Below are 27,441 nucleotides of genomic sequence, written 5' to 3'. Positions count from 1 at the left end.
GGAGGGAACTTGAAACCTCCAGCTCTTCAGCAGCTTCATCCCCTGAGGGGAATATCTGGCAGTACTCACATTTCTAGTCTCCCTTTCATATGCAACCAGGGCAGACCCTGCTTAGCTATGGGGACAAGTCATGCTTGCTACCACAAGACCAGCTCTCCTCTCCTTTAGACCAGCTCTCCTAGTATACTGAGCTAGTGCAACGCCTTCCCCTCTGCAATCCTTCCTGCTCCTGCATTATGTCTGGGGGCTTTGTTTATAATAAACCAGAGTGTCCTTGCAGGCCCTTCTGCTGCTAGAAATGCAACTAACCCCAAGCCGCCCTGCCCTCCCAGCAGGGAATCCCATAATCGGTGAGAGAGAGAGAGAGAGAGAGAGAGAGAGAGAGAGAGAGAGAGAGAGAGAGAGAGAGAGAGAGAGAGAGAGAGAGAGAGGTTCACAGCACCACAGAGCACAGTACGTGATGGCTGGAGGCCATTGTCAGAGCGGTCAGAGTAAGTCAGATCCTCAGCTGACTAATCTGCTATGATCTGATTCCCCTTAATAAGTCCCACAGGGATATAATGATAGCCAGGGCAGGTGTGCATGCAGAGCACCTAAAGAACCCCAGACCTAGGCAGTGGGGAAGGGGAAGGCTCTGTCCATGGCCAATGCCTCCTTCAAAAGGTATAACCGGCTCAAGGGCTGCTTCATTCCCTTGGGAGCTTTCCAGCAATTGCCCGGGAGAAGCTAAATCCCTCCTTGGCAAAGAGCATTATCGTGTTGATTGCCCAGAGGCCAGGCAACAGCCAAGGATTTCACACCTCTCAGCCTGCTGGACAGGGTGACCTGACAGGCTGTAAACAGCCTCCGTTCTAAAATGAATCCTTTAGGGGCATCTGTCCCTTGAGCAGACTGGATTCCTCAGAGCGCTGCCCATTTCAGTGGAGTGTTTTTCCAATGGCACTCCTGCAAGGAGAGGCACCATTCAGAACAGCTGGAATCAACAGTCAAAAGAAGTCCAGCATTCCTCTCCTCACTGTGTTGCACAGCACCCCTTGTTCCTGGGAAGAGAGAGCAGCCCATCAAAGGCAGTCATGACTCAGGGAGAAAGCACATGACTTGCATGCAGAGAGGAGGTGCCAAGTTCAGTCCCTGACAGTTCCAGGTAGGGCCGGGAAAGACCCCTGCCTGAATCCCTGGAAAGTCACTGTCAGACAGTGTAGCAGGACACTGAGCAAGATGAGCCAGTGGTTTGACTCAGTAGGCGGCTGTTTCCTATCTTCCAAAGATGGGAGGGGAGCTGGTCTTGTGGTAGCAAGCATGACTTGTCCCCTTTGCTGAGCAGGGTCCACTCTGGTTTGCATTTGAATGGGAAACTTGATGTGTGAGCACTGCAAGATATTCCCCTCGGGGGATGGGGCTGCTCCGGGAAGAGCATCTAGGTCCCACCTTGGCATCTCCAAGAGAGGGCTGCCAGTCTGTGGAGACAATATTGAGTTAGATGGACCAATAGTCTGACTCAGTATCAGGCAGCTTCCTATGAAAAGGTCCAGTTACTGGGCTAGGTAGGAACCCAGAAGGTAAGGATCAAAATGATCTGTGAGCCATGTGCTCTGGGTAGTAAAAAAACCTAGCAGATTAAATATAGAGGCTGCAGAATTCAGAGGGGTGTGTGTGTACACACACACACTTCCATTTTTTTAAAAAACAATTTTTATCCCTTATCATTGTAAAGATATGTCGGAACGTGTGTAAACAATACCACATGAAATCTCAGAAGCCAGTAATGAATTACTGCATAACATTTCCAGCGATCAGGTGGATCCTTGTGATCAGTGCCCTCCTTGCTTCTTTCCATGATAGCAGGATAACTTTTAAAATAAGAAAAGAAAAATAACCCACTGGTTTCCATGATTTACAGAGATTGCAGAATTCAATTTTTCTGGTCACAGAATTTGGGTTACTTGGATTTTTTATTATTAATTTATTATTATTATTTCTTGTTTACAAGAAATAATTTATTATTATTATTATTATTTCTTGTTTACACAGTCAGACAGGTGTTATTGACTGGTTTGTTTTATCCAGACATCGAGTCTTTCCCAAGGACCTGGGATGGCTGAATTTTATCATCAATGCTCTTAGTTATTATAGATATCGTCGCAGAATATAGGCTGTTCCCAGTAAAAGTTGCTTTTTGTAATTGGCTGATGGTGATTTCTGTGGCCCCTATGGTGTTGAGGTGCTCTTCAAGGTCTTTTGGAACTGCACCCAGGGCGCCAATTACCACTGGGATTATTTTGGTCTTTTTCTGCCACAGACTTTCAATTTCAATTTGTAGATCTTTGTATTTGGTGATTTTTTCTATTTCTTTTTCTTCTATTCTGCTATCCCCTGGTATTGCTATGTCAATTATTTTCACTTGTTTTTCTTTCTTCTCGTCTACAGTTATATCTGGTGTATTGTGTGGCAGATGTTTGTCTGTGTGTAGTCAGAAGTCCCATAATATTTTTGCATCTTCGTTTTCTTCAACTTTCTCAGTTTTATGGTCCCACCAATTTTTGGCTACAGGTAGCTTGTATTTTTTGCAGATGTTCCAGTGTATCATCCCTGCTACCTTGTCATGCCTTTGTTTGCAGTCAGTCTGTGCGATCCTTTTACAACATCTGATTAGGTGGTCCACTGTTTTATCTGCTTCTTTACAAAGGCAGCACTTGCTGTTTGTTGTTGACTTTTCTACTTTTGCTCTCATTGCATTTGTTCTTATTGCCTGTTCTTGTGCAGCCAGTATTAAACCCTCTGTTTCTTTCTTCAAGTTGCCATTCTTAAGCCATTGCCAGGTCTTGGTGATGTCTGATTTTCCACTTATATTGTGCAATTATATTATCATTATATTGACCATGCAGGGGCTTATTTTTCCATTTTTCTGCTCGGTTCTTGACTTGTTCTTTCTTGTAGGCCTGCTTTCTTTCATTGGTGTTGAATAGTTTCGCATTATTGACCATTTGAAGTGCATTTTCTTCACTGCCCTTGATATATTCTTCAAGGCCTCTTTTCTCCTCCTCTACTGTTTGATGGACTTGAAGCATTCCTCTTCCACCTGAGCTGCGAGGGAGGTATAGCCTATCTACATCACTGCGGGGGTGCAGAGCATGATTGATGGTCATCATCTTCCTGGTCTTATGATCTAGCGTCTCTAGCTCTGCCTGGGTCCAGAGCTATTATTCCTCCAGTGTATCTGATAACAGGTATAGCCCAGGTGTTTATGGCTTGTATGGTGTTCCCGCCATTGAGTTTGGACTTGAGGATTTTTCTAACTCTCCTGATGTATTCACTTCCCATTTTTCTTTTAACTTCAGCGTGTGCGATGTTATCAGCCTGGCGAATGCCCAGGTATTTGTAATGTTCTTTCTCTTCCAGGTTCTTGATCTTGCTTCCATTGGGCAGTTCTATTCCTTCTGTTTTTGTTATTTTCCCTCTGTTCATTATTAATGCAGCACGCTTGTCTAGTCCAAACTCCATTGCTATATTGTTACTGAATATACGGACAGTGTTTAGCAGTGATTCGATTTCTGACTGGGACTTTCCATACAACTTCAGATTGTCCATGTACAGCAGATGGTTGATTTTACTTGATGTTTTAGATGTTTGGTATCCGAGGCCTGTTTTGTTTAGTATTTGTGAAAGTGGGGTCACGGCGATTACAAACAAGAGAGGCGATAGTGAGTCCCCTTGGAAAATGCCTCTTCTAATGCTAACCTGTCCAAGTGTCTCACCATTGATTGTTAACTGTATACTCCATATGCTCATTGCTTTTTAAAATAAATACAGTGGTCCCTCGACTTACGAACTACTCGACATCCGAATTTTTCGACTTACGAAAGGAAAAAGTGGCCGCACGCTTACGAATTTTTCGACATCCGAACGGAAAACCGTTGGCGGTTTTAGATGCGGTTTCCTCGACTTACGAATTTTGATAATGTGGTCGTTGCCCCATGGCAAGCAATGCTCCGCAGGAGTTTGCAGAGTTTGCATTTTGCATGCCTTTAAAGTGCACTTGATAAAGAGTTTTGCACATAAAACTGGGTGTCTGGGTCTTTTTCCTAGGCTCTGGAACGAATTAATCCGTTTCCAATGCATTCCTATGGGAAACCGCTTTTCGACTTACGAACTTTTCGACCTACGAATGTGCATTCAGAACGGATTAACTTCGTAAGTCGAGGGACCACTGTATATGAATGTTTTTGCTGACACCAGTTGTTTCTAAACATTTTAGTATCCATGTGTGAGGCAATGAGTCGAAGGCTTTCTTGTAGTCACTCCATGCAACACTTAGATTTGTTTTTCTTCCCTTGCAATTTTCTAAAATCATTTTGTCAATCAGCAGCTGGTCTTTTGTGCCTCTGGTGTTTGGGCAATTTCCTTTCTGTTCAACTGGAAGGTGTTTGTTAGTTAATAAGTGTTGCATCACTTTGTCTGCTATTATTCCAGTTAATAATTTGAACATGGTTGGCAGGCAGGTTATCGGTCTAGAATTACTTGGAACTGCACCTTTTGCTGGGTCTTTCATTACGAGATGAGTTTTCCCAGTTGTTAGCCATTGTTCAATATCACCTCCTTGCAAAATGTGATTGAACTGTTTTGATAGTTGTTTATGAAGGCTTGTTAGGTGTTTAAGCCAAAAGCCATGCAGTTCATCGTCGCCTGGTGCAGTCCAATTTTTAATTTTCTTTGCTCTTTCACTTATTAATTCTGGAGTTATTATTAGATCTTGCATTTGTTGGTTACATTTTTCGACCTCTTTCACCCAGCCTGCTTTTTTATTATAATCTATTGGATTGTCCCATAATTTCCCCCAGAATTGCACTGTTTCTCCTTTATTTGGTGTTTCTGTGTTTCTTGCAGTTTCTCCTTCTATGCTTTGGTAGAAACGTCTCTGATCCGACTGGAACTGGAGATTCTGCCTGTGTTGTGTAATTCTGGCTTTGTATCTGCTAATCTTCTTTGACACTGCTGTTATTTGCTGCTTTATTATTTCCAGGACTTCTCTAATTTTCCTTGAATCTAGGTGGTATTTTTGGATCAGATATTGTTTGGTGTTTTCATTCTTCAGCTTCTTGTCTTTCATATCTTTCAATTTACTAGCATCCGATCTAAGCCTGGCGATTTTATTTTCTAATCGAATCTTCCATTTAGATGATGTACTACTTTCTTTTTTTACAGGTCCAGTGATCTTATATCCGAGTTCTTATGTTGTTATTGTTGCTGCACTGTACATTAGTTGGTTTGTTTCTTGCAAATTCTTGGTTGTCATTTCTGCAAGTGCAGCACTGACATCTTTTAATGCCTGAGCAAGTTGTTTTTTGGCAACTGTTTTTAGAGCTGGAAGTCGAACCCTGGTGGTCGTTTGGTTCATGTGCTCAGTTATTTTTTGCTTTAGTTCTTGTTGCTTTTCTGTTAAACGGCATTCGGGTTTTCGAGGTGAAAGCAAAGGGGAGGTTTCCTGGTTTTGATTTTGAAACAGTTCAGCAACAGTGGCATCCTCTATTTCCAACACCTCCTCCACCTGCGCCTGAGCAACTTCTTCAGTTGGTGGTAATTCTTCTTCCATATCTTGAACCTTTGTTGCTCTTTGCAGTTCTTCCAGCTCAACTCCTGTGAATACTTTATTTCTTATTATGCATCTTCTCTGGTCTGCTAGCCTTTGTTCTGTTATTTCTGTATCTGGATGCTTCTCTTTCCAAATCTGGTACATTCTTTTTAAATAACCTCTTCTAGTTGGACTAGACTTGTAATAGCAGATCATTATTTCCTTGTTGGCATTTTTCGTATATTTTTTCTGGTTAAGCGACGTTTCTTCCAGTAACCTTGCAGTCTCCAGCCCTGGTTGCTCAACTGAAGATCCTGAGTCCTGTTGCCCACTTGCCCCCAGATGTCCAGGGACTCCTTGTTGACTCGGGTGATGACCGATCCGGTATAGATTTATTAAAGTTAAGTCTCACCATATTGTTGATGGGAGAGGCACTCTTTGTCTGGCTCCTCTGGTGAGACCTGTCCAGTATGGTTGGACCTCTGGCATAGCTCTCACCTTCCTCAGAGCACACAAGCCCCACAATCACGCCAAGGTAGTGCCTCACTGGGGGCCAAGGTAGTGTTGTTGTTGTTATTTTAAGCCTATAATGTGTAGGGTGAGAATTCCTGCCTCAGATCTCACTCTACAAAATAAGAATAATAATGATCTACTTCACCACAAGGATATTGGGAGCAGGAGATGGGCTCAAGAGCAATACAACCAATATGCCTCACAAAACTCTTGAGGCTGTTAAATCACCTTGGATAAGAGATGCGCAGAAGGCATGTGAAAATATCAAGTTGCCTTGTACCAAATCAGACTACAGATCCATCTAGCTCAGAAGTGTTTGTCTCCAAGGCTTCACACAGAGATTGTTTCCTATTTTTGCTATCTGAGGCCCTTTAACTGTAAATACCAAGGACCAAACCTTGGACCTTGTACATGCAGGAGTTCTACCACTGAGTCCCTCCTCCTGGTCCCCTGAAGATCTGATGGTGCACCCTCGCCATCACAGAACACGGCTTTCCAGCTGAGCTGCAGCATTTGCCAGTTGGTTTCAGGCTAAATTTCCAAAGTCTGTAAGTAAAGATGTCGAAGCACTTTACAGACGAAAATCTTTGCAATCTGTTCCTGTACATTCAAGCAGGGACTAGCTGTCTCACCTTCCTGCTTTTGCACTGCTTTCTGTAGTGGATCCAGTTGGTGTTGGAAAAATGAGTTATGTTGAGTGTACTCCTCGCAGACACCACCTCAATCCCACTCTTCTGGGCCCTCCATGCAACTGGAGAAGCAAGGAGTCTACCAGCCTCCAAGCACTCCTTCCTAGTTACCTGCAGTACTCCACTGCCCTGATTGTGTGGCCAGTACTTCTGCCCAGATTCAAAGCACCTTCTGGGATCTCTCCTTTTATTATTTACAAGCACTGGTTCATAAGGGTAACTGCAGTCATTATAACAGATTGCTTCAAGGGACTTGTCTTGCTACCTTGGGGCATTCCAGTTAAGGAAGTGGCATTATACTATATCAATAAAGCGCACAATCTAATTATTAAGTGAGTAGAAATCAGAGATGTCCATGTTAGGATCCCAGAGGGATCAGGCTATATATATATAGAGAGAGAGAGAGAGAGAGAGAGAGAGAGAGAGATCTGGATGAAGGTATTAAAAACCTTGCCAATAAAACATGCCCAAGATACGAAATAGCCAGAGCAGTAATTAATGAGGAGGACTGGGCTCTTCCAGCAATCTGGATGGCTTGCTATGCTGGGCCTGGTCCAAAAACTGTGTGGATGCAGCCAAATGCAAGGTCACCCATCTAGGAACAAAGAATGTAGGGCATACCTAGGGAATGGGAGAGACTCTATCCTGGAAAGCAGTGGTTATAGTCAAAAGATTATGAAATACTTCACAATACATGGCACTTGCTCCTAATGTCATTCTCACCTTCGTATAGAATCACCACACTACACAATTCTCAAGATCGCTCTACATGAATTAGTTAATATCTGGCTCTGTTCTTCCAACCATTTCCCCTCACAATTGGTGAAGTTAAAGCATGGGGAAAGGGGTGTCCCGTCCCCCTCACTCTGCTGTTGCATGGTATGAATGCTCAGTTAGCAGGGGTATGAAACCTTTTCATAAGCAAAGGGGCACCTTTTGAAAGTGATGATTCTCTTATTTAGCAGGGGGAGTGCAACTGGCCCTATCCATCCCCAGCACAGCATCTCTCCAGTGGCTGTTGCTGGTGTCTATCTTATGTTTCTTTTTTAGATTGTGAGCCCTTTGGGACAGGGAGACATTTTATTGCTTGACTGATATCTATGTAAACTGCTTTGGGAACTTTTGTTGAAAAGCAGTATATAAATATTCGTCGTATTTGTCATATAGCGCAGTAGTGAAAATAATTAGCCACTGGCTGGGAGGAGTTGGATTCCCCACCTTGTTCCAAGATTAGACTCTCCTGTCAACCAGATTCCAACTGAGTGTGTTTGAAGTAATAATAACAGAAGGAAAGTTACAGCCTGGTCCTCTGCATGTTTACTTGGAAGTAAGTGGTATATAAAATGGCACTTACACCCAGGAAAGCGGATTCAGGGTTGCAGCCATGCAGCACAATCTTAAGTACGTTTTCTCAGAAGCAAGTCCCACTAAGTTCAATTGGATTTATTCCCAGTTAAATGTACATAGGGCTGCAGCTGTAGTTACTCCTACAAGAAGCTCCAGCCTAAGGCCTGTTCTCGGCAACATTGAGATGAGAGAGTGGGCAATACCATTTCAGAGGGTAAGGAAAGGATCCCGTTTTTCTAATGCTCTCCCAGGTAAGCAGCTCTCCACATGTCATAAACTAGCACCTCAGGGAGAGATTTACATAAGCCTTCCTCCTGATATATTCATTTATTACATACAGGAAGAGTGGTTTGGTTTTTACATGGGGGAGCTTTTAGAACTATAACCCCTGGCTCCAACTCACAGTTTGAACTGCTTTATTTATTTATTTATTTATTTATTTATTTATTTAATCAAATGTATACCCCGCCCAAACTTGCATCTCTGGGCGGCCAATATAGTCCAGAATATAGTCCAGAATAATACCATCTCACAGTATACAATGTGTAGAATGTATATAAAATTATATACATTACAATATAATATATTATATTGTATTATATATAGTATAATATATAATGTATATATTACATTATATAGTATATAATGTGTAGAATAGCTTTAAGAAACCTTTTTGGACATTTACATGTCTGTCCGCAGGGTTGCTCAACTTCGGCCCTCCTGCAGATGTAGGCCTACAATTCCCATAATCCATGCTATTGGCCACTGTGGCTGGGGATCGTGGGAGTAGTAGTCCAAAAACAGCTGGGGGGCCTATGTTGAGCAGGCCTGGTACAGGAAGAGAGCTGGTCTTGTGGTAGAAAGCATGAATTGTCCCCTTTGCTGAGTAAGGTCCATCTTGGTTTGCATTTGGATAGGAGACTACGTGAGCACTGTAAGATATAAGAGAAAGCATCCCTTTGGGGATGGAGCCAAATCTCAGGGGAAGAGCATCTGCGTGCTTGCATGCAGAAGGTCACAGGTTCATTCCTCAGCACCTCCAGGTAGGGCTGGGAAAGACGCTGCCTGTAACCTTGGAGAGCTGCTGCCAGTCAGTGTAGACAATAGTGAGCTAGATGGACCAAGAGCCTAACTCACTATAAGGCAGTAGGGATGTACACAAAATGGATTTTGCGTTTTGTTTAGAGCTCGAAACAAGCAAACGTTACATTGAATCAGCAGTTGACCCGGTTGTTTTGAGGGAACAAACCTTGAAACCTTTTGAGTGTTTCAGTCATAGGGAACAATGGGGATACTCGAAACACCCAGAAGTGGGACACCAAAGTGGGTTGCATGCTAGGGCATGATGGATGCTACCTACCACCCAATCCACAAAAGAAATTGGCAAGCAGGCGATTTTTAACACATTTTTAACCTTTCCCGGAAACCCCACAGGATTGGAAGCCAATCGGAAGCCAGTGCCAGAAAACCAATCAGCAAGGGGAAAACAAGCCTCCAAAATGGCACTTGAAACGTCAAAACGTTTTGAATCAAAATGGCGTTTGTTTTGTTCTGAGCTCAAAACAGACCCTTTATTTAATGGGTGTTGTGTTTCAAGTTCAAGACACTCAAAATGGCCTGTTTTAAGTCAAAATGTTTCAACGTCAAGACATTTGGAGCCAGTGTGGTGTAGTAGTTAGAGTGCTGGATTAGGACTGGAGAGACCAGAGATCAAATCCCCATTCCACCATGATACTTGCTGGGTGACTCTGGGCCAGTCACTTCTCTCTCAGCCTAACCTACTTCACAGGGTTGTTGTGAGGAGAAACTTAAGTATGTAGTACAACGCTCCAGGCTCCTTGGAGGAAGAGTGGGATATAAAATGTAAAAAAATAAAATAAAATATTAAATATTTTTTAAAAATTGCACATCCCTATAAAGCAGCTTCCTATGTTCCTTTGCAATGGATTGGACAAGACTCTCTAAGTGCTTTCCTTGCTGGTAATTCTTCTATCATGATTGCTAGGAAAGGCTGAGAGTTCCGAGCTTATATACAACTAACAGGAAGAGTCTACTCTGGGGTTCTAGAAATCTTCAAGGCAATGAGTCCAGAATCCAGCAACCTAAACAAAATTCCTGGGAATCTCAGCTTCATTTTTTAAGTGGCAAATTTCTAGCCCACATTAATGCAGAGAAAACCTTAAAAAGTGGCAGGCAATTTTTGCAAGAAACAGACAAAGGAGATGGTTCAGATGGATATATATTAATCATATAGCAGAACTTGTTCAGTCAGCACCATGATCAACCAGTCCCTGTCACCCTTCATCATTGTCCTGCTGCCCTTACAAGTCCTATTCTCCTCCCCAGCACTTTTCCATGTCTCCCAACCCTTCTCCTTCAGGAAACCCTGAACTCAGCAAAGAAAAAAATCCCTTTCTCCCAAATACCATGCAAATGCTATGCAAACCGTGTGCAGCCTCCAAATCAAGGATGGGCACTTAGCTGTTCATAATCTACTCCAGCTGCAGAATTGCTGTCATTGTTTCAGAAATGGGATTTTCTAAAAAACATGCCATTCCAGAGCCCCTAGTATTCTTCTTCCAGTGCATTTGCACACCAGAGACTGCAAAGAGCTCAACAAGAGTTTTCAGAACCTCTTGAAGCCAGCAAGGATGGCTGCTACTGCAATCCTCGCTCTTCCCAACAGGAGGAGTAATATAAAGGAGCTGGCTGAGAGAAGGTGCTTCCAGCAGGGGGCACTGTAAGGGGGGGGGGAGAGGCAGGACATGTCTACCAGTGGAGGCTTCTTTACTCCAGACATTCAGAGATAGCTTGAGGTGGTCTCATCTGGCATGATATGCCATGTCAATTAGGAGGTTTCTAATTTCATTGGAAAGCCATCCTAAACATAGACAGAGGAATTTCTATAGTTAAAACAACCAAGAACTGGAAAAGCCTTACAGTGTGTGGCAAGGATTTTCAAACTTGGCCTCCCAGATATTGTCCGACTACAACCCCCCTCATCCCTAGCCACAGTGGCCAAAGGGTATTATGGTGGAGGACAATAGGAGTCATAGTCCCACAACATCTGGGGAGCCAAGTTAGAGAAGTCCTAATGTGTGGAACAGAGTGGGAAAGGGATGGAGAACAAGGGAGTGGTGACATAGGAGGAAAGGAGAGAGACAGCCAAGACCGCCCCAGAAGGCAAAGGTGGTGGTGTGGGAGAGGGACAGACTGGAGGACCAGAAGAAATGAGCATCAACGCCACATGCCTCTACTTCTATTTAGCAAACATGACATCTTCTGCCCTGTGCAACTCTTCTAATGTCCACACTGCGTAAGTGAGGAAGAACAGGAGCTCATTTTTTGATAGTGCAGTAATAACCTCATTCCTTAATTGTTCATTCACGAGAACATCACAGACTGGAGGAGAACCTGCTCTTCTCTTTCCCCAGGGTACTCCTGTTCATTACAGACAGGACAGCCACTTGCAGCATTGGAAGAAGAATCAAGAAGAATCCCCAGGTACCCCACCACCACTGCACCTTCACTGTACATGATCCTCCTCCAGGGAGAAAAATCTACTCCTGTTCTTAAACCCTGTGTGAACCAAAGATGAGCTACCACAGTCCCTCCTGAACAACTTCTGCAGAAGTTCCTAATGCTGGTAGCTGCTGCTGATGTAACTGCAGCCCAGCATTTCTATTGGTTCGTGCCTGGCACTCCCCAGGGACACCCTCCACAGTCTGAACACCTTTGGAATGATCTGGATCAGCAGAATTTAGAGATTTGGAGCCACACAACCTTGTTTCCCTACAGGGCTCAAATCAGCCTTGTTCTCTAGGTCCTAATGCTTGCAGTGAAAGATGATCAAGGCAGGATTAGATCCCTACGATGTCTGCCAGAAGTGAAGCAGGAGAGGAGCCTTTTAACAGAAAAAACACATTTGGATGTGTCCAGACTGGAAGCTGGCACAGTCCACCCCACAATCGGGGGGTGTCTGTCACAATCGGCACTCTGCTGCCCCATTTTCCGTATGAGCTTCATGAAGGGACAGAAGTCTTATCTCATCTCACCTCCTGGCCATTGTGCTGTTCCTCCTCCATTATCGGAGTCTCTCTCCCTTCTCTAATAATGAATTTATGCCATTGCCCTTTTGCACCCAAACGCCTTGTTAATTGTGTCTGCAGATTTATTATAATAATCATAAGCTAAACATGACGACTTCCAATCCCTGAACCCAGCTATTTCATGATCCTATTAAATATGTCTGCTGCCTCATGTTTGGGTTTTTGTTGCTGTTCTTTGTCTTGGCATACTGCATCACATCGGTTATGGAATATGGCTGCAATTGTGTACACATTCAGTTTTTTGTTTTCTTAAGAGAACCTACAATTCTAGGAGGGGGAGAGCACAGATATACAGGAAGCTTGTACAGATTAGTACCAGGACAGGGAGGGACAAAGTGAATCAAGATGAGAGGTGACAAGAGCGCTGGTAAGAAGATGGCAGATGAATTCCTGGAAGGAGAAGCTCTCTCACGCATGTCTCATAGCCCCAACTAGAGGGAGTGGCATGTGGAGAGGCCGTTTGGCTTGTCCCAGCAGATCGGGGATTTTTCCTGGTGAATCCATAAGAGCCCATATTAGGTGGCTCCTGAATGCAGAACAGACATCTATGAATATTCATCCATTGGACTCTCATGCAGCGCCTGACACAAAACCAACCAGCCAAGAGTTACCCCCAATGCCCTTTCCCTACAGCACTTCTCAAGAAGCCAGGGCTTATTTTTAAAAAATGATTTATTTATTTTTAAAGGGGTGGGTGGGTGGATTTTTAAATTTTAAATCAGATTTTAATTTTTAAACGTTTATTTAAAAAGAACCTAGGTCAAAGATATCATCATGAATGTTAATCATAACTCCCAATTATATTCTGTGAACTAGTTACCAGCAATATATGGGGCTGAGAGAAAACAGACCTGATCAATCCTATTCTACAGGTGTACATGCAGAACATACACTCACACACTCACTCACTCCTTTGCCCCTCTTTTTCTCTCTCTGAAAGTGTAAAGACGTTAGGCCCATTCACACATTATGTTCAACATTCGTATGATGAGTGTACAGTGTACACAGGTTACAGATCTTACAAATGTACAGTCATTCACATGTTAACGATGAACACAGGAACAGCAGTATACTTCCTACCTCTACCGTGCATTTGAAAGGCCTGTATCCAGGTTCACTTTTTAAATGAACCCATGTACAATCATTCACACAAACATGTGTACAAGTGTACAGACACACATACACTTGTACTGCATAATGTCTGAACTGGGCTTAAGGAGGTCAATGAATAGAGGATTTGGGGGGGAATGGAGTAGATCTGAGCAAAGAGAAGTCTGGATAGAAATGCAAGGGATAGGGGAGAGGAATAGAAAGTGAAACCAAAGGTGAACAGAACATAGGGAAATACCTATCATGGCAGCAGGCCATAAAAGAGACCCCACTTGGGAATATTTTAATGAAGTTCCTGTACCTGTGGATAAGACAGGCACGTGTGCGAAATGCAAACAGCTTAACAAAGAAATGCAAGGCCTGGTTGCCCGGATGAAACGGCACTATGAGAAGTGTGTCCCATTATATTGGGTACCTACTTTCTAAAAATGAAATCTACACCTCTGAATATGTATTAAGGTTATATTAGACAAGAAGAATGTACTTTTACTAGAAAATGATGATTAAATAGAATCTTCCTTAGTGAATTAAATCATGATTTAAATCATTAAAACTTAGTCCTCCTGTGAAACAATTTAAATATAATTTAAATCTATTTGATTTAAATCAAACCAATCCTGCAAGAAGCTCTAGCCTTACACATGATCCATGCCCGAGCAGAAGATCCCCTAAACAGCAGCCTCAAGCCTTGCCTTGCACCTGCACAGAAGCAAGCAGCTGCCTCATTACACCCAGACACTGACAACTGTTCCCTGCATTAGGGGGACTACACATATGAGCTACAGCTTTGTGGTGGAAGGCATTGTTTACAGAAGACATGAGGCCAATGGCCTGACTTTATTGTTGTATATATAGAAGCATATATCAACATTCACATCTTTTGTTGGACTAATTCATCTTTCAAAAAAGATACAGCAAGCATTTGTATTCCACAAAACTCTTCATCAGGCAAAATGATATTATTCGTATCAGTATATTTGGTTTGCTTGAGAGTTCTGTGAAATTTGAAAGCTTGCATACCATCTTAAGATGTTTGGACCGATAGAAATATAATTCTACCAATCTCATGCCCTCTTTTTTTGCGTTCCGCAATCAGCTGGGCCAGCAACATCAAAAACAAACAGAAGAGAGAAAGGAATAACTGCGGAAAAATGGATTCCAGTCGGAGATTTCAGGAATCCGGTTGTCACGATGGGCATGCTTAGAGGATTATAGTGCTGGCCTACCTTCCATCAGTGCTTTATAGACATTAAAAATTGTGAGATGCCTGGATTTTTAAAAAAAAAATTTTGTCTTTGAAAAATAAAGACAAGCAGAACCCCACAGGTAAGCCCCACAAAGCAAAATATTTTGCATGTTGAAGGCAATCTCTGACATCCGGACCAAACCTGGACCTCAGGAGGGCAACACAGAGAACTGCTTTGTAGATATGAACGGTGTTCATGACCAGGAGTCTGTCTAGCTCAGCATTCTCTACACAATGACTAGCAACAACTCCCCAGGGTGTCAGACAGGGCTCTTTCCCAGCCCTATCTGGTGGAGACAGGATCTTCTGTAGGCAAAGCCCCAGCTCGGCCACTGAGCTTAACACCTTACTTCAGGCCTCTCTGATTTTCTGGGTCTGCTGCCACCCTATGCACTGGGCCCCTCCACCGCCCTAGAAGAACCCTAAATGGGGTGGGGGGGAGGTGGATAGGAAGGGATGCCCATTTGGAATAACTGCCTAGCAACATCCAAAACCCCAGCAATGGCAGCTTCATCCTCCTCTCCCCTCCTCCACCTCCTGGCAGATTCGTTTCTGCTGCAAAAGGGGGCACAGCCAGTGGGGCAGCCCTGCTGCGGTTGTGCTTGCAGCAGCAGCCTTACCAACATAGAGCACGCCTTCCTTGGTCTTCTCTGCTGCCACGGCCACCCCTTCCTTCGTCTTCTCGGCTGCAGCGACGACCCCTTCCTTGGCCTTGGATAGACCCTTCATAAACGCATCCATCCCGGCACTGAGCTCTGTGTGGAGACAAGACACCCGTGCAAGATGGCTTCAGCAAAAGGCTCGGCTGCTCCCAACCAGGATCTCATGGTTCTGTGGCTGGGGGAGGGGGGGAGGAGGGAGGGAGGAGATTCTGGCTGGGGAGAGATGGGGGGGGAACTGGCGGGGGGGGGAGGATGGTGGTCCTTCCCTAGTCCTGGTGATATGCTGCCCGCATCCTTCCGACCCAGGCAGGCAGTCTCCTCCTCCCCCTCCAGTCACACAGCCTCCCCAGAGCCAATCGTGCTTGAAGGGGCTGCGGGGGTGGGGGGTCCCAAAGGTGCAAGGCAGCCTCACCCCGCTGGCAGATGGGGAGTCCAGCTTGCCGCCACTGGGAAGGCAACCTTCTGCCCCCGACTCAACAAGTCTGCTGCCAGCTGTTCCTGCTGCAAAGGCTGCCCCTCCCCGGCTGCCATCGCCCTGGCCTACCGTGCCCGGCCGCGGCCTCTCCGTTTTCAAGCTGGGGGTGGGACGAAGCAGCGCACCTCGTCGCCAGCCCGGTTCCTCAAAAGCATCCGCTCCCGCGTCCCAGTCCCGAGCGACCGGGAGGGAAAGAGAAGCGGGGATTTCCACGAGACTCGTCGAGCAAGTCAAAACGGGGGTGACTCCGTGTGTCCTTGAAGGCGGGCGAGGGGGAGGGCTGGAGAGGCTGAGCTCTCCGTACATTCTTGCCGGGAGTTGGGGAGGGGGAGAGGTGGGGGTCTCTGGGAACAATACGGCCCCTCTCCTTCCCCCACCATCACTACCCCGATTCCCAATGGGAGGAAAGCCCAAGCTTGCAGGAGATACGGGGGGCTGCGTGTGTGTATGTAGAGATGGAGGCGGGGGGGGGGCTAGAGACCTCCCCCCCCGCCCGCAGAGACCGCAGTCCTGCGTACTGATCGAGCGCGACAGTTCACCTTCAGGCCCGAACATGACGGCCACCGCCCCGACCAACCCACGAAGGATGCCTCCTCCATTCCCCCGCTCCAGCACCTGCAGTTTGTGCTCCCCCACACGCCTGGATCACAAGGTGTCGCCACTCACCTGCGATCGGCGATAGCGCTGGACTCGGGTGCGTCTCCGCCGGGAGGGGTTCAGATCATTCCGGGCCGGAGCGGGCGGCGCGGTGTAGCGGGGGAGTCAGGGCAACCCTGCCATGGAGCGGCTGGGGAGCAGAAGAGCTGCAGCAGGGAAGATGCCGGCGCCTTCGCAGCCTCGCTGCTGCTGCCGCCGCGGCTGCCTGCTGAATATTGCAATGAGCCGCCGCGTGCCCTATACCCGCCCGGCGAGGGGATTTCATCATAGCGCGCAATCCGCGCTCCCCGCCCCTCGGCCCTGCCCGGATGCAGCAGCAGCAGCCGAAGACCCGGCCAGGCGGCTGCAAGGCCGCCTGGCCAGTGACCTCGGGCGGGGCGCCAAACCAGCCTTTCTCGCCCTACCCCTAGAAGGAGCGCAGCGCTGCGCGGGCAAGAGCCTTGACGTGCGCGTCTTGGAAGGGCTGGGGGTGGTGCAGACGGAAGGCGACCTTACACGGCACACACGGAAGCGGCCCACAATTAAACAGGCACGTACCAGGGGTGCGACGCCTCTAATTCTGCCCGGATTAAGGACAGGAGCGGTGCTACCATCAGGCCAACTAGGCAGCCACCTAGGGCACAGACCTCAGAGGGGCGCAGAGTGTATCAAATCAATCAAAATGATTTGTGTGCCAAAATATTTTCTTTTGTATATGAGAAAGATAATCAGAAATTGATGTATTATCTATTCTTGCAATTTAAGATAAATTTAGCGGTTTCAAATTTGGTGCTTTCCATTTTTTCTACAAAACATCTGTTTTTGAAATTTGAAGTTGAAATTTGGGGGGGGGGGGTGCAAGTACTTAGCCTTACCTAGGGCGCAAAATATTCTGGCACCAGTCCTGATTAAGGCTAAAGGTTCTTGGGTTTTGGACTGGGTTTTTTGGTGCACATTATAAATTCAACTGGAATGGAATTTGCTGCCACAAGATGTGGTGGTGATATACTGCCTAAAAGGGGAGTAGTCAGACTAATTCATGGAGAACAGATCTACCAGTGGATATTAGTCATGTTGGTTAAGTGGAAGGATGTCTTCTCCAACCCCCAGTTGCTGCAGGGTAATGGCATAGGCGGACCATTGCCTTCATTCCCAGAGGCATCTGGACCTTCGTTCTGATCCAGAAGGGCTCTTATCTTCTTAAAACCCATTTTACATAGCCAGATAACTTTTCATAACTGTGGAGACAAAAATCTCCTTGCAAGTAGATGCCTGGATGCACTTCCCTTTATTATTTATTACTGTACACCTTCTATTAAAATCAGATCTATACTAAGCCTCTCCCACAAATACAAATTTATTTATTATCAACAGTTATTCTATTTTACCTGGATTACAGTAATTTCAGTTGGTTCACTCTCATCTTGTTCACCACTGACCTGAGACACGGACTTAGACCTTCTCCTGCCTCCCCAGGATTTAACAGAAATGAGAGCTGTGTGTGTCGTCCCTATAGTGAGTGCACTGCACCCCACACTCTGATCAACCTCACCCATCAGTTTCATGTGGATTTCAAATGGTGTCCCCCTTGTGATTCGGTTTAGATTGTGACCCCCTTTGGGACAGGAAACCATCTCCATATCCCTTGTGCTTTGTAAACCCCTTTGAGAATGTTTTTGTTGGAAAGTGGAATTAATTAATTAATAATTGCATGGGAGACAAGCATAGACCCTTGTGGCATGCTGCAAGTCAAAGGCCACAAAACTGAAACAGCTGCCCCACCCCACAACACCACCTTCTGAGATCTGCCCTCCAGGAAAGATTTGAGCCATTGCAGAAGAGTACTCCTATCCCAGTCTCATCCCAGCAACACCATCCAGAAAAGATACAACGCTTGATGAGACTGAAAGCCACTGAGAGAGAGATCCAACAGGACCAACCTAAGTGCATCCTCCATCCTCTTCCTAGTGCAGGTTTTCCACAAGGGTGACCAAGGCAGTTTCTGTTCCAAAACAAGAAACAGAAGCCAGATTGAAAATGAGCTAAACAGATAATCCACATAATGAGAGAATTCCTGGAACAGCTGGCCCAAGATCCCGCTGTCTCTTCCCTCCCAACCCAGCGGGTCTTCTCCCCACTCTCCAGAGCATCCTCCCCCACCCGCAGACCACCCACCCCCCGCCTCACCTGATTTGATAGCATGCTGGTGCTCTTTTTCTCTCGCTTCTGCCGCTGGCATTTTCACAACCCAGAGGCAGAAGCATCAGGGAAAGGAGTCAGGTAAAGTTAGGAGTGCACCAGGAGGCAGTGAGCTGGTGGAGGGAGGCAGCAGGCCAGCAGAGGGGGCCAATGGACAATTTGCCACCCCCACCAGTTTGCTGGCTGAGGCACCTCCCTTACCTGGCCTCATGAGTGAGCTGGCCGTGATTTCTGAAGCTGAGTTGCCACAACATGCTCTAATAACCTGCCTACATAGGGAAGATTGAAGGGCAGGGCCAGATCAGAGGACCTTTTTTTAGGAGCAGCCTCACCACAGTACCTTCCAGGGCTCAGGCAACCACTCCCTTCCTCAAGGAGACATAACCACTGTCCCTCCTCAGTTAACCAGTCCCCCTCTGACAGACCTAATTAGCCAGCACAGGCATGGGTCAAGTTTATGCCAGAGAACCACTTGCCCATGTACGCATATCACTCAGTCCCTGGACTTTAAGGTCTAATCCTCACTCAGCCCCAAACTGCATGGCATTCTCCAGACAGCAGTTTACTCCTGCTTCACTGGAATTAGGGTTGGGGGCAGTTCAGATGAGGGAGGGACTTACAGTGCCTTCAATATGGTATCAGCAACTTGTCGTCCCTACAGCTAGTGGCATTATTTGAAATTTTTTTCATGACGATTGCCCCTTAATGCATAATATAAGCATCTTTTAAAAGTTGTACTTTGGAAGAGTGTTGAAGACGGTAGTGTGTGATACTCTGAAATTTTTGCAGAGCCTGTGAAATATGAAGCATGAGATGGAGGTGTGGCTACCCCCCCCCAGGAGTGACTTTGGGGAGTGTTGACTGCCTGCCTCTTCTCTCAGTTCCACTCCTGGGCAGGCTTGCTTCCTATACCCAGTAGTCTATTTCCAGTCCAGAGCTCCATCACACTCACACACAGAGAAATAGACACAGACACACGTGTGTGTGTGTGTGTGTGTGTGTATCTCTGTGTGTGAGTGTGTGTGTGTCTATATCTATTTCTATCTTTCTAGATTTTCCCAAATATTCTAGCACTCTAACAGCAGTGACTAGAACAATGGAAAGGTCCAGCTACTGCAAAATCCATAGCAGGTTTCATGCTTGTAGTGGGGGGATGCAAGAGGTAGGGGAGTTTATATGGCCAGCACACACAAAAAAAACCCCAGAGTTTGGGGGAGTTGGTTAGCCCATGTTCTCTCCCCGCCCCTGCCCCCACCTCCATAGTATTCTTGTGCAAGAAGACCAATACATCAGAGTAACCTATGTTTCCTTTCATAAAAGGAGAAAAAAGAAAGAAGTAACATGGTGTCTGAGGAGGGAGTGTATCTGGTGCCCTGCTATCCCATGAGATACTGTTTTCACACACACAACCCTCCAGGGTGTTCTTGTGCAAGCGCATCAGTACATCAGAGTCACCCAGCTACGTTTCCTTTCATGAAAGTATGGATAACAGTTCTATAGTGGTGTCAGGGGAGGGGCGTGTATGGTGCCCTGCTGTCCCATGAGGTATTGTTTTTAGTGAGGCAGGGATGTGGCAGATATTCCCATTGCTCTAGAGTTTTGGTGTCCTGGTGTTCTTGAAAAAAAAAAGCACAGTCAGAAAATCACATGTAATAAATTCTACAAGCAACAGTAAGAATGGAAACCGCTTCCATCCCAGGGGGAAGCTTCCCACCCTCCACCCCCAGTGAGACCTCAAAATGTAGTTGGAAGTTAGTGCTCCATTACAGTAGCTGGAGCTTCCCACTGATCCCTAGCATACAGTTATTGTTGTGCAAGAACAACAGGGAAATTATATATTTTTTAAAAGATAGAAGGTGATATTTGGGGTGATCTGCAGGCCATACACACACACACACACACACACACACACACACACACACACACACACACACACTTCTCTTCACTACCTGGGTGCAGGTGAATCCACCAATCAGAAGCAGGGGCCCTGCCTCCTCTTCATCCCTATTGGCCAAAAATGGGTGGGATGGATAATGGGAAGCCTGCTGTGTGAATTAATCAAAGGAAGCAAAACCATAATGAACCATTAAAAAGGCAGCAATGTGTACAGCCCACACCGACTCTGATTTATGCTTATACATGCTTTATATATTCTCATGCTGATTTACACTGCTTCCTCCTGCAGTAAAGTCCCCAATCTGGAAAATGTCTATGTGACACAAAAGAGCTATGATTGGCTTTCCTGATCATTTTAGTTTTATTTTACTTTAAAGCAACCGCAGGGGTCTCTGATTTTTTTCAGAGCAGTGGTGATCAAGAGGCAATGTTTCACCCTTCCCCTGGGGCAGTTTTCTCAATCTAAATCTCCCCCACCACCTAAATTGGTGCTAGCTCATGTGGGGGTGCATCTCACTGAGGCACAACATCATACTGAGGTGGTAAACCTGTGACTGCAACTGAATCATTTTAGACTGCAGATGGAAGCGCACATTATTGAATATTCCTCTATACAACCACTCCCTGTGCGTAGAAAATTTAACAATCCAAAAACCTTCGGTTTGAGATTAGAGTGAAGATATTTTACATTTTCACTCATGCTCTAAAAAGAACGGAAACTGCAAGTTAAGGTGCCCATCTGGGGTGATTCCAGTGGTGGTGGTGAATAGAGGAAGGTGTATCATTGGCAGGGGAGCAGATCATTACAGGGGAAGGGAGACCAGAAATGTAATAGCTCTTAGCCCTTCCAGCCCCCCTGCCAGCTCTTTGACCTTGGGGAGCAGTACCAAACTCCCACAGAACCTCACCTTGCCTTTTTGTAATCCCAGCACAATTGAGCACAAGTGGAGAAAGACTCAGCTCCAATCTGACAAACTACAACACAGAGCACATTTGAAGATTATGCTCTGGCAATGTTTGCTACAAAGAAACAGTTCATTTCTGCACACATTGCTTCTGCAAGCTCACGTCCAGTGGAGTTGTCTAGGGTTGTGAGAGGGCTAGTATATGCCCATCCTCCCCTGAATTAGTATTTGGATCCATCAGTTACCCATTGTGACATTTTAAATGAGTTTTTTGCAAAAAAAAAATCTTGTATTTGAGCTGAACTAGACTCTACAGTGCCTGTGGAGTCGACTGTGGAGGTGTACAGCAGCTCCTCTTACGTGGTTAAACTGGATCATTTTCAGTTTCTGACTCCCGAGTATGTGGACAAGATATCTGGGACACTGCACCTTACCACCTGTCCTCTGGACTCTTGCCCAACATGGCTTATACAATCTAGCAGTGAGGTGGTTGTTGTTATTATTTATTTATTTACACAGTCAGACAGGTGTTATTGACTGGTTTGTTTTATCCAGACATTGAGTCTTTCCCAAGGACCTGGGATGGCTGAATTTTATTGTCAATGTTGTTGCTGTTGTTATAGATATTGTCGCAGAATATAGGCTGTTCTCAGTAAAGTTGCTTTTTGTAATTGGCTGATGGTGATTTCTGTGGCCCCTAGGGTGTTGAGGGGCTCTTCAAGGTCTTTTGGAACTGCACCCAGGGCGCCAATTACCACTGGGATTATTTTGGTCTTTTTCTGCCACAGACTTTCAATTTCAATTTGTAGATCTTTGTATTTTGTGATTTTTTGTCTATTTCTTTTTCTTCTATTCTGCTTTCCCCTGGTATTGCTATGTCGATTATTTTAACTTGTTTTTTCTTCTTCTTGACTACAGTTATATCTGGTGTACTGTGTGGCAGATGTCTGTCTGTTTGTATTCGGAAGTCCCATAATATTTTTACATTTTCATTTTCTTCAAGTTTTTCAATTTTATGGTCCCACCAATCGTTGGCTACAGGTAGCTTGTATTTTTTGCAGATGTTCCAGTGTATTATCCCTGCTACCTTGTCATGCCTTTGTTTGTAGTCAGTTTGTGCGATCTTTTTACAACAGCTGATTAGGTGGTCCACTGTTTCATCTGCTTCTTCACAAAGGCGGCACTTGCTGTTTGTTGTGGATTTTTCTACTTTTGCTCTTATTGCATTTGTCCTTAGTGCCTGTTCTTGTGCAGCCAGTATTAAACCCTCTGTTTCTTTCTTCAAGTTGCCATTCTTAAGCCATTGCCAAGTCTTGGTGATGTCTGATTTTCCACTTATATTGTGCATATATTGACCATGCAGTGGCTTATTTTTCCATTTTTCTGCTCGGTTCTTGACTTGTTCTTTCTTGTAGGCTTGCTTTGTTTCATTGGTGTTTAATAGTTCCTCGTTATTGACCATTTGAAGTGCATCTTCTTCACTGCCCTTTATATATTCTTCAAGGCCTCTTTTCTCCTCCTCTACTGTTTGATGGACTTTCAGCATTCCTCTTCCACCTGAGCTGCGAGGGAGGTAGAGCCTATCTACATCACTGCAGGGGTGCAGAGCATGATTGATGGTCATTATTTTCCTGGTCTTACGATCTAGCGTCTCTAGCTCTGCCTGGGTCCAGTCTATTATTCCTGCAGTGTATCTGATAACAGGTATAGCCCAGGTGTTACGGCTTGCATGGTGTTCCCACCATTGAGTTTGGACTTTAGGATTTTTCTAACTCTCCTGACTCTGACTCTAACTCTCCTGATGTATTCACTTCCAAATTTTCTTTTAACTCCAGTGTGTGCAGTGTTGTCCGCCTGAAGAATGCCCAAGTATTTGTAATGTTCTTTCTCTTCCAGGTTCTTGATGTTGCTTCCACTGGGCAGTTCTATTCCTTCTGAACAGAAAGAAGAGGATGACCAGCAGCAAGGTGGATGGACTCCACCTTGATTAAGTGCCGTCAAGTCAGTGTCGACTCTTAGTGACCACATAGTTAGATTCTCTCCAGGATGATCTGTCTTCAACTTGGCCTTTAAGGTCTCTCAGTGGTGCATTAATTGCTGTCGTAATCAAGTCGATCCACCTTGCTGCTGGTCGTTCTTTTTTCCTCTTCCCTTCAACTTTCCCCAGCATTATGGACTTCTCAAGGGAGCTGGATCTTTGCATAATGAGTCCAAAGTATGATAGTTTGAGCCTGGTCATTTGTGCCTCAACTGAAAATTCTGGATTGATTTGTTCTATGATCCATTTGTTTGTTTTCCTGGCTGTCCATGGTATCCTCAAAAGTCTTCTCCAGCACCAAAGTTCAGAAGCATCGATGCTTTTTCTATCTTGCTTCTTCAAATTCCAGCTTTCGCATCCATAGTGTGGCACAGGAAAAACCATGGTCTGAACAATTCTGTTCTTTGTAGGTGTAGACATGTCACAGCATCTAAATATCCTTTCCAAGACCTTCATTGCAACCCTACCAAGTGCTAGTCTGTGATGTATTTCTTGACTGCTGGATCCTTTACTGTTGACGGTTGATCCTAAAAGGCAGAATCTATCTACACTTCAACATCTTTATTGTCAATTCTGAGGCTGGTTGCTGTACCCATTGTCATTAGTTTAGTCTTCTTTACATTAAGTTTTAGTCCCATTTTTTCACAGTGCTCCTTGACTTTCATTACTAGAGCTTGCAGATCATCCATATTCTCAGCTTTCAGAGCAGTGTCATCAGTGTAGCGCAGGTTATTGATGTTTCTTCCACCAAGTTTAAAACCATGCTCATCTTCTTCCAATCCAGCTTCCCTCAGTATATGTTCAGCATATAAATTGAATAGAGAAGGTGAAACTATACAGCCTTGTCTTGTTCCTTTGCCAATCTGGAACCAATCTGTTTCACCATGTTCTGTCTGGACTGTGGCTTCCTGTCCTGCGTATAGGTTTCTCCTGAGAACAATGAGATGTTCTGGCATGCCCATTTTCCTAAGGATATTCCAGAACTTGACATGGTCGACTCAATCGAAGGCCTTTCTGTAGTCAATAAAGCACATATTGACTTCTTTTTGGTATTCTTTGGCTTTCTCAATTATCCAGCATGCATCAGTAATGATGTCTCTTGTTCCTCGGCCTTCTCTGAAACCAGCTTGAACATCTGGCATTTCCCTTTCCACGCAGGGCTCTAATCTGCATTGAATGAACAATAAGATACAAGATTAAAATGGTCCACAAAAACAATCAGCATTACAAAAATAGTAAAAGAGCATAAGAACCTCCTCAGCGGAGTGCATTAACACAATACTAAAAGCAGAGAATAGCAGTTGCAACGGGCAACCAGAGAGCCACTTAATACCATGATGTCTCCTCACTTTTCAAAGGCCTGCTGAAAGAACCAGGTCTTGAGCACCCGCAGGGGCAGTCCTGTCCTTCCATGAGGCAAGGTGAGGTGGTTGCCTCAAGTGGTGAATGATCTCCCTTCCCAGAGAACTGCAAGCTCCTCTGTCTTCCAGCCATGCAACCTTGGGATCTACAGCTTTTCTCTTTCCCACTTCATAATGTCTAGGTCGTGGCTTCTTCATCAAGATCTCCAAGATCTGCCCTTTCTCCTGTGCACCTAGTACTACAGCTTTAAATGTTGTCTGTGCTTAGATACCTTCTTGCCTTCTATTCAAATCACCTGAGAATATGACTGCTGTAACTTTTCTCTTTCATCACTATATTCATGTCTCCTCCTGTGACCTCAGATTTCCAGACTGATTCCCATCTCCTCCTGCATTAATGCCAGTCTCCTCATCCTTAACATTTAAAGCTCACTCTCCACCTCTTCCCTTCTGACTCTCCTGTCTCCCTTCTTTCTCTTCTCCCTGTCTCCAACCCATGGAAGCTTTTTTCTGCATATCCCCTCCATTTGTACTTTACACTCCTGCTTCGTAAGTTTTACCCTCCCTGTGTATAAACAGCTGAACAACTTAATAACACACACAAAAATGTCTGATCAGTGTCTGACCGGTTGTCTGATCAGTCAGGACACTGATCCAGCTCGGTCAATATTGTCTACACTGGCTAATAGCAGCTAAGATTGCAAATAGGGATCTTTTCCAGCCATACCTGGAGATGCCAGGGGTTGTACCGTGGTCCTTCTGCATACTGCTACCACTACAAATGTGGTGTCACTGTATATCAGTTTTCAACAAAAACAAGTCCTCAGAGTGGTTTACAAAGAAAAATAAAGCTGGATCCCTGCCCCAAAAGGGCTCACAGATGAAAAAGAAACTTAAGGTAGACACCAGCAACAATCACTGGTGGGATGCTGTACTGGGGCTGGATAGGAACAGTTGATTTCCCCCTGCTAAATATAAGAGAACCACCACTTTTGAAAGTGCCTCTTTCTGCATGTGTTCTGCTTATAATGCATGTACTCTACCACTAGACCAGACCTGCTCAACTTTGATCCCCTCAGCTGTTTTTGGACTACAACTCCCATAATCCCCAGCCACAGTGGCCAATAGTCAGGGATTATGGGAGTTGTAGGCCAACATCTGCAGGAGGGCTGAAGCTGAGCAGCCCTGCACTAGACTCCTCCTTTTTCTTACAGACTCTTCTTTTTCAAATGCCTCCTTGAGCCACACTTCTTCTGCTAAACTTTTCCTTGATCTCACCTTTTCTGTATTATCAGCTGCCATTTCAGTTTTTCCTTTTTTATATTTACTGTTTATCATGGAAGACTTGGCTTATATTTTCATTTGGTGAGTCAAAATGTAAAACCTTTCTGCAGGAACCACGTCACACCATGACACACGTAGGCTATATCAAGACAGCAGATTTCCCCAGCAGCTAAGAAAAAGTGAGGTGGCGGGGGAGGGCATCTCAGCCAAGGAGGTACCAAATAGCTCTGGGGATTGGTGCTGTAGCGTTACTGTCTGGAACCGATATTATCCATGGCTCAGTAAATATTTTCTAGCAACAATATCTGCCACCAGCAAGCTCTCGTGGTAGAATAGAAGCAAGTAGAAGAGTAATTTTAAATTCATCAGGGCAGCTTCTTAAGGAAGTCAACTGAATTCAGTAGGATGTACTTCTGAGTGAATCGCATGTATAAGACCAGGCTGTTGGGTAGGCGGCTTGTAGGTAGCTTGTGATTACAGGAACCTGTCACTAACCTTTCTCCTTAATTTGAGCCAAGGCTCATGAGGTTCAGTTCCATGGCGTTTCAGTGTCAGGATTATGCATAGATTTGCTGTCATCTGTATTTTTTAAAGAAAGGAAGGGCGGGGGTCATAACCAGCATTTCTCATACATTTCTGAAAATAACAAAGCTTTTCAAAATGATTATTTTAGATTTTCAGTTAAAGAAACCTTCCATGTGTCTGGTTTTGAAGCATGTTTTACATAGTATTAATTTCCATTTAGGAACATAGGATGCTGCATTACACTGAGTCAGACTCTTGGCCCATCTAGTACAGAACTGTCAGCTCTGCAAGGTTTCAGGCAGAAGTCTTTCTCAGCCCTACCTGGAGATGCCAGAGGTTGAACCTGAGACCTTCTGCAAGCAAAATAGATGTTTTACCACTGAGCTATGGCCCAGTAATTCAGTGGCAAATTAATTGCCACCTTATTAATATAATGAATATAAATTATTATTACTTTTTAAGTGTATATACTGCTTTTCTATATTAGTGCCCAAAGCAGTGTGTAATAAAACAGAATAAGAACACAAAATACACTTTAAAATACAATTAAATATAACCTGAGTCAGCCACGATACACAAAAAACATAGCAGTGATCCACAATAAACTCATCAGCAGGCAAATGCCTGTCTAAAAAGAAATGTTTTAACGTGACTGCAAAAAGCAGCCGATGAGGTGTTTTGCTGCACCTCAAGGGGAAGGGAGTTCCCTAGTCTAGGCACAAGCACCAGCACCAAAGAGGCCCTATCCTGGGTCATCACCAACCAAACCTCAGAAGGAGGCAGGGCCTGCAGGAGAGACAGTTTCAATGTTCAGGCAGGCTCATATGGCAGGATGGTACCCTAGTTCTAATTTCTGTAAAGCTTTAAAATTAACAAC

General features: G+C 44.9%; 1 protein-coding gene across 3 annotated transcripts in view; it reads right to left on the bottom strand.

Annotated features, from left to right (window-relative positions):
• Window positions 1–16,775, bottom strand: part of SNCB (synuclein beta) — a 32,242-nt gene extending 15,467 nt beyond the window's left edge. The window contains exons 1-2 of one of the 3 annotated variants that reach the window (XM_053296160.1): window positions 16,387–16,775; window positions 15,204–15,338 (exon numbers count right to left, since the gene is read on the bottom strand). In XM_053296160.1, coding sequence (XP_053152135.1) covers window positions 15,204–15,324 — 121 coding nt within the window. In that variant the 5' untranslated portion in view covers window positions 15,325–15,338; window positions 16,387–16,775. The other 2 variants (XM_053296159.1, XM_053296161.1) reach the window with 2 other exon arrangements.
• Window positions 16,776–27,441: the final 10,666 nt, after the last annotated feature.

The sequence above is a fragment of the Hemicordylus capensis genome, chromosome 2, assembly GCF_027244095.1.
Source record: "Hemicordylus capensis ecotype Gifberg chromosome 2, rHemCap1.1.pri, whole genome shotgun sequence".
In the NCBI taxonomy this organism is placed as follows: Eukaryota; Metazoa; Chordata; class Lepidosauria; order Squamata; family Cordylidae; genus Hemicordylus; species Hemicordylus capensis.
The sequence above is the reverse complement of the archived record's forward strand: the minus strand, read 5'-3'. Positions and strand labels throughout refer to the sequence as shown.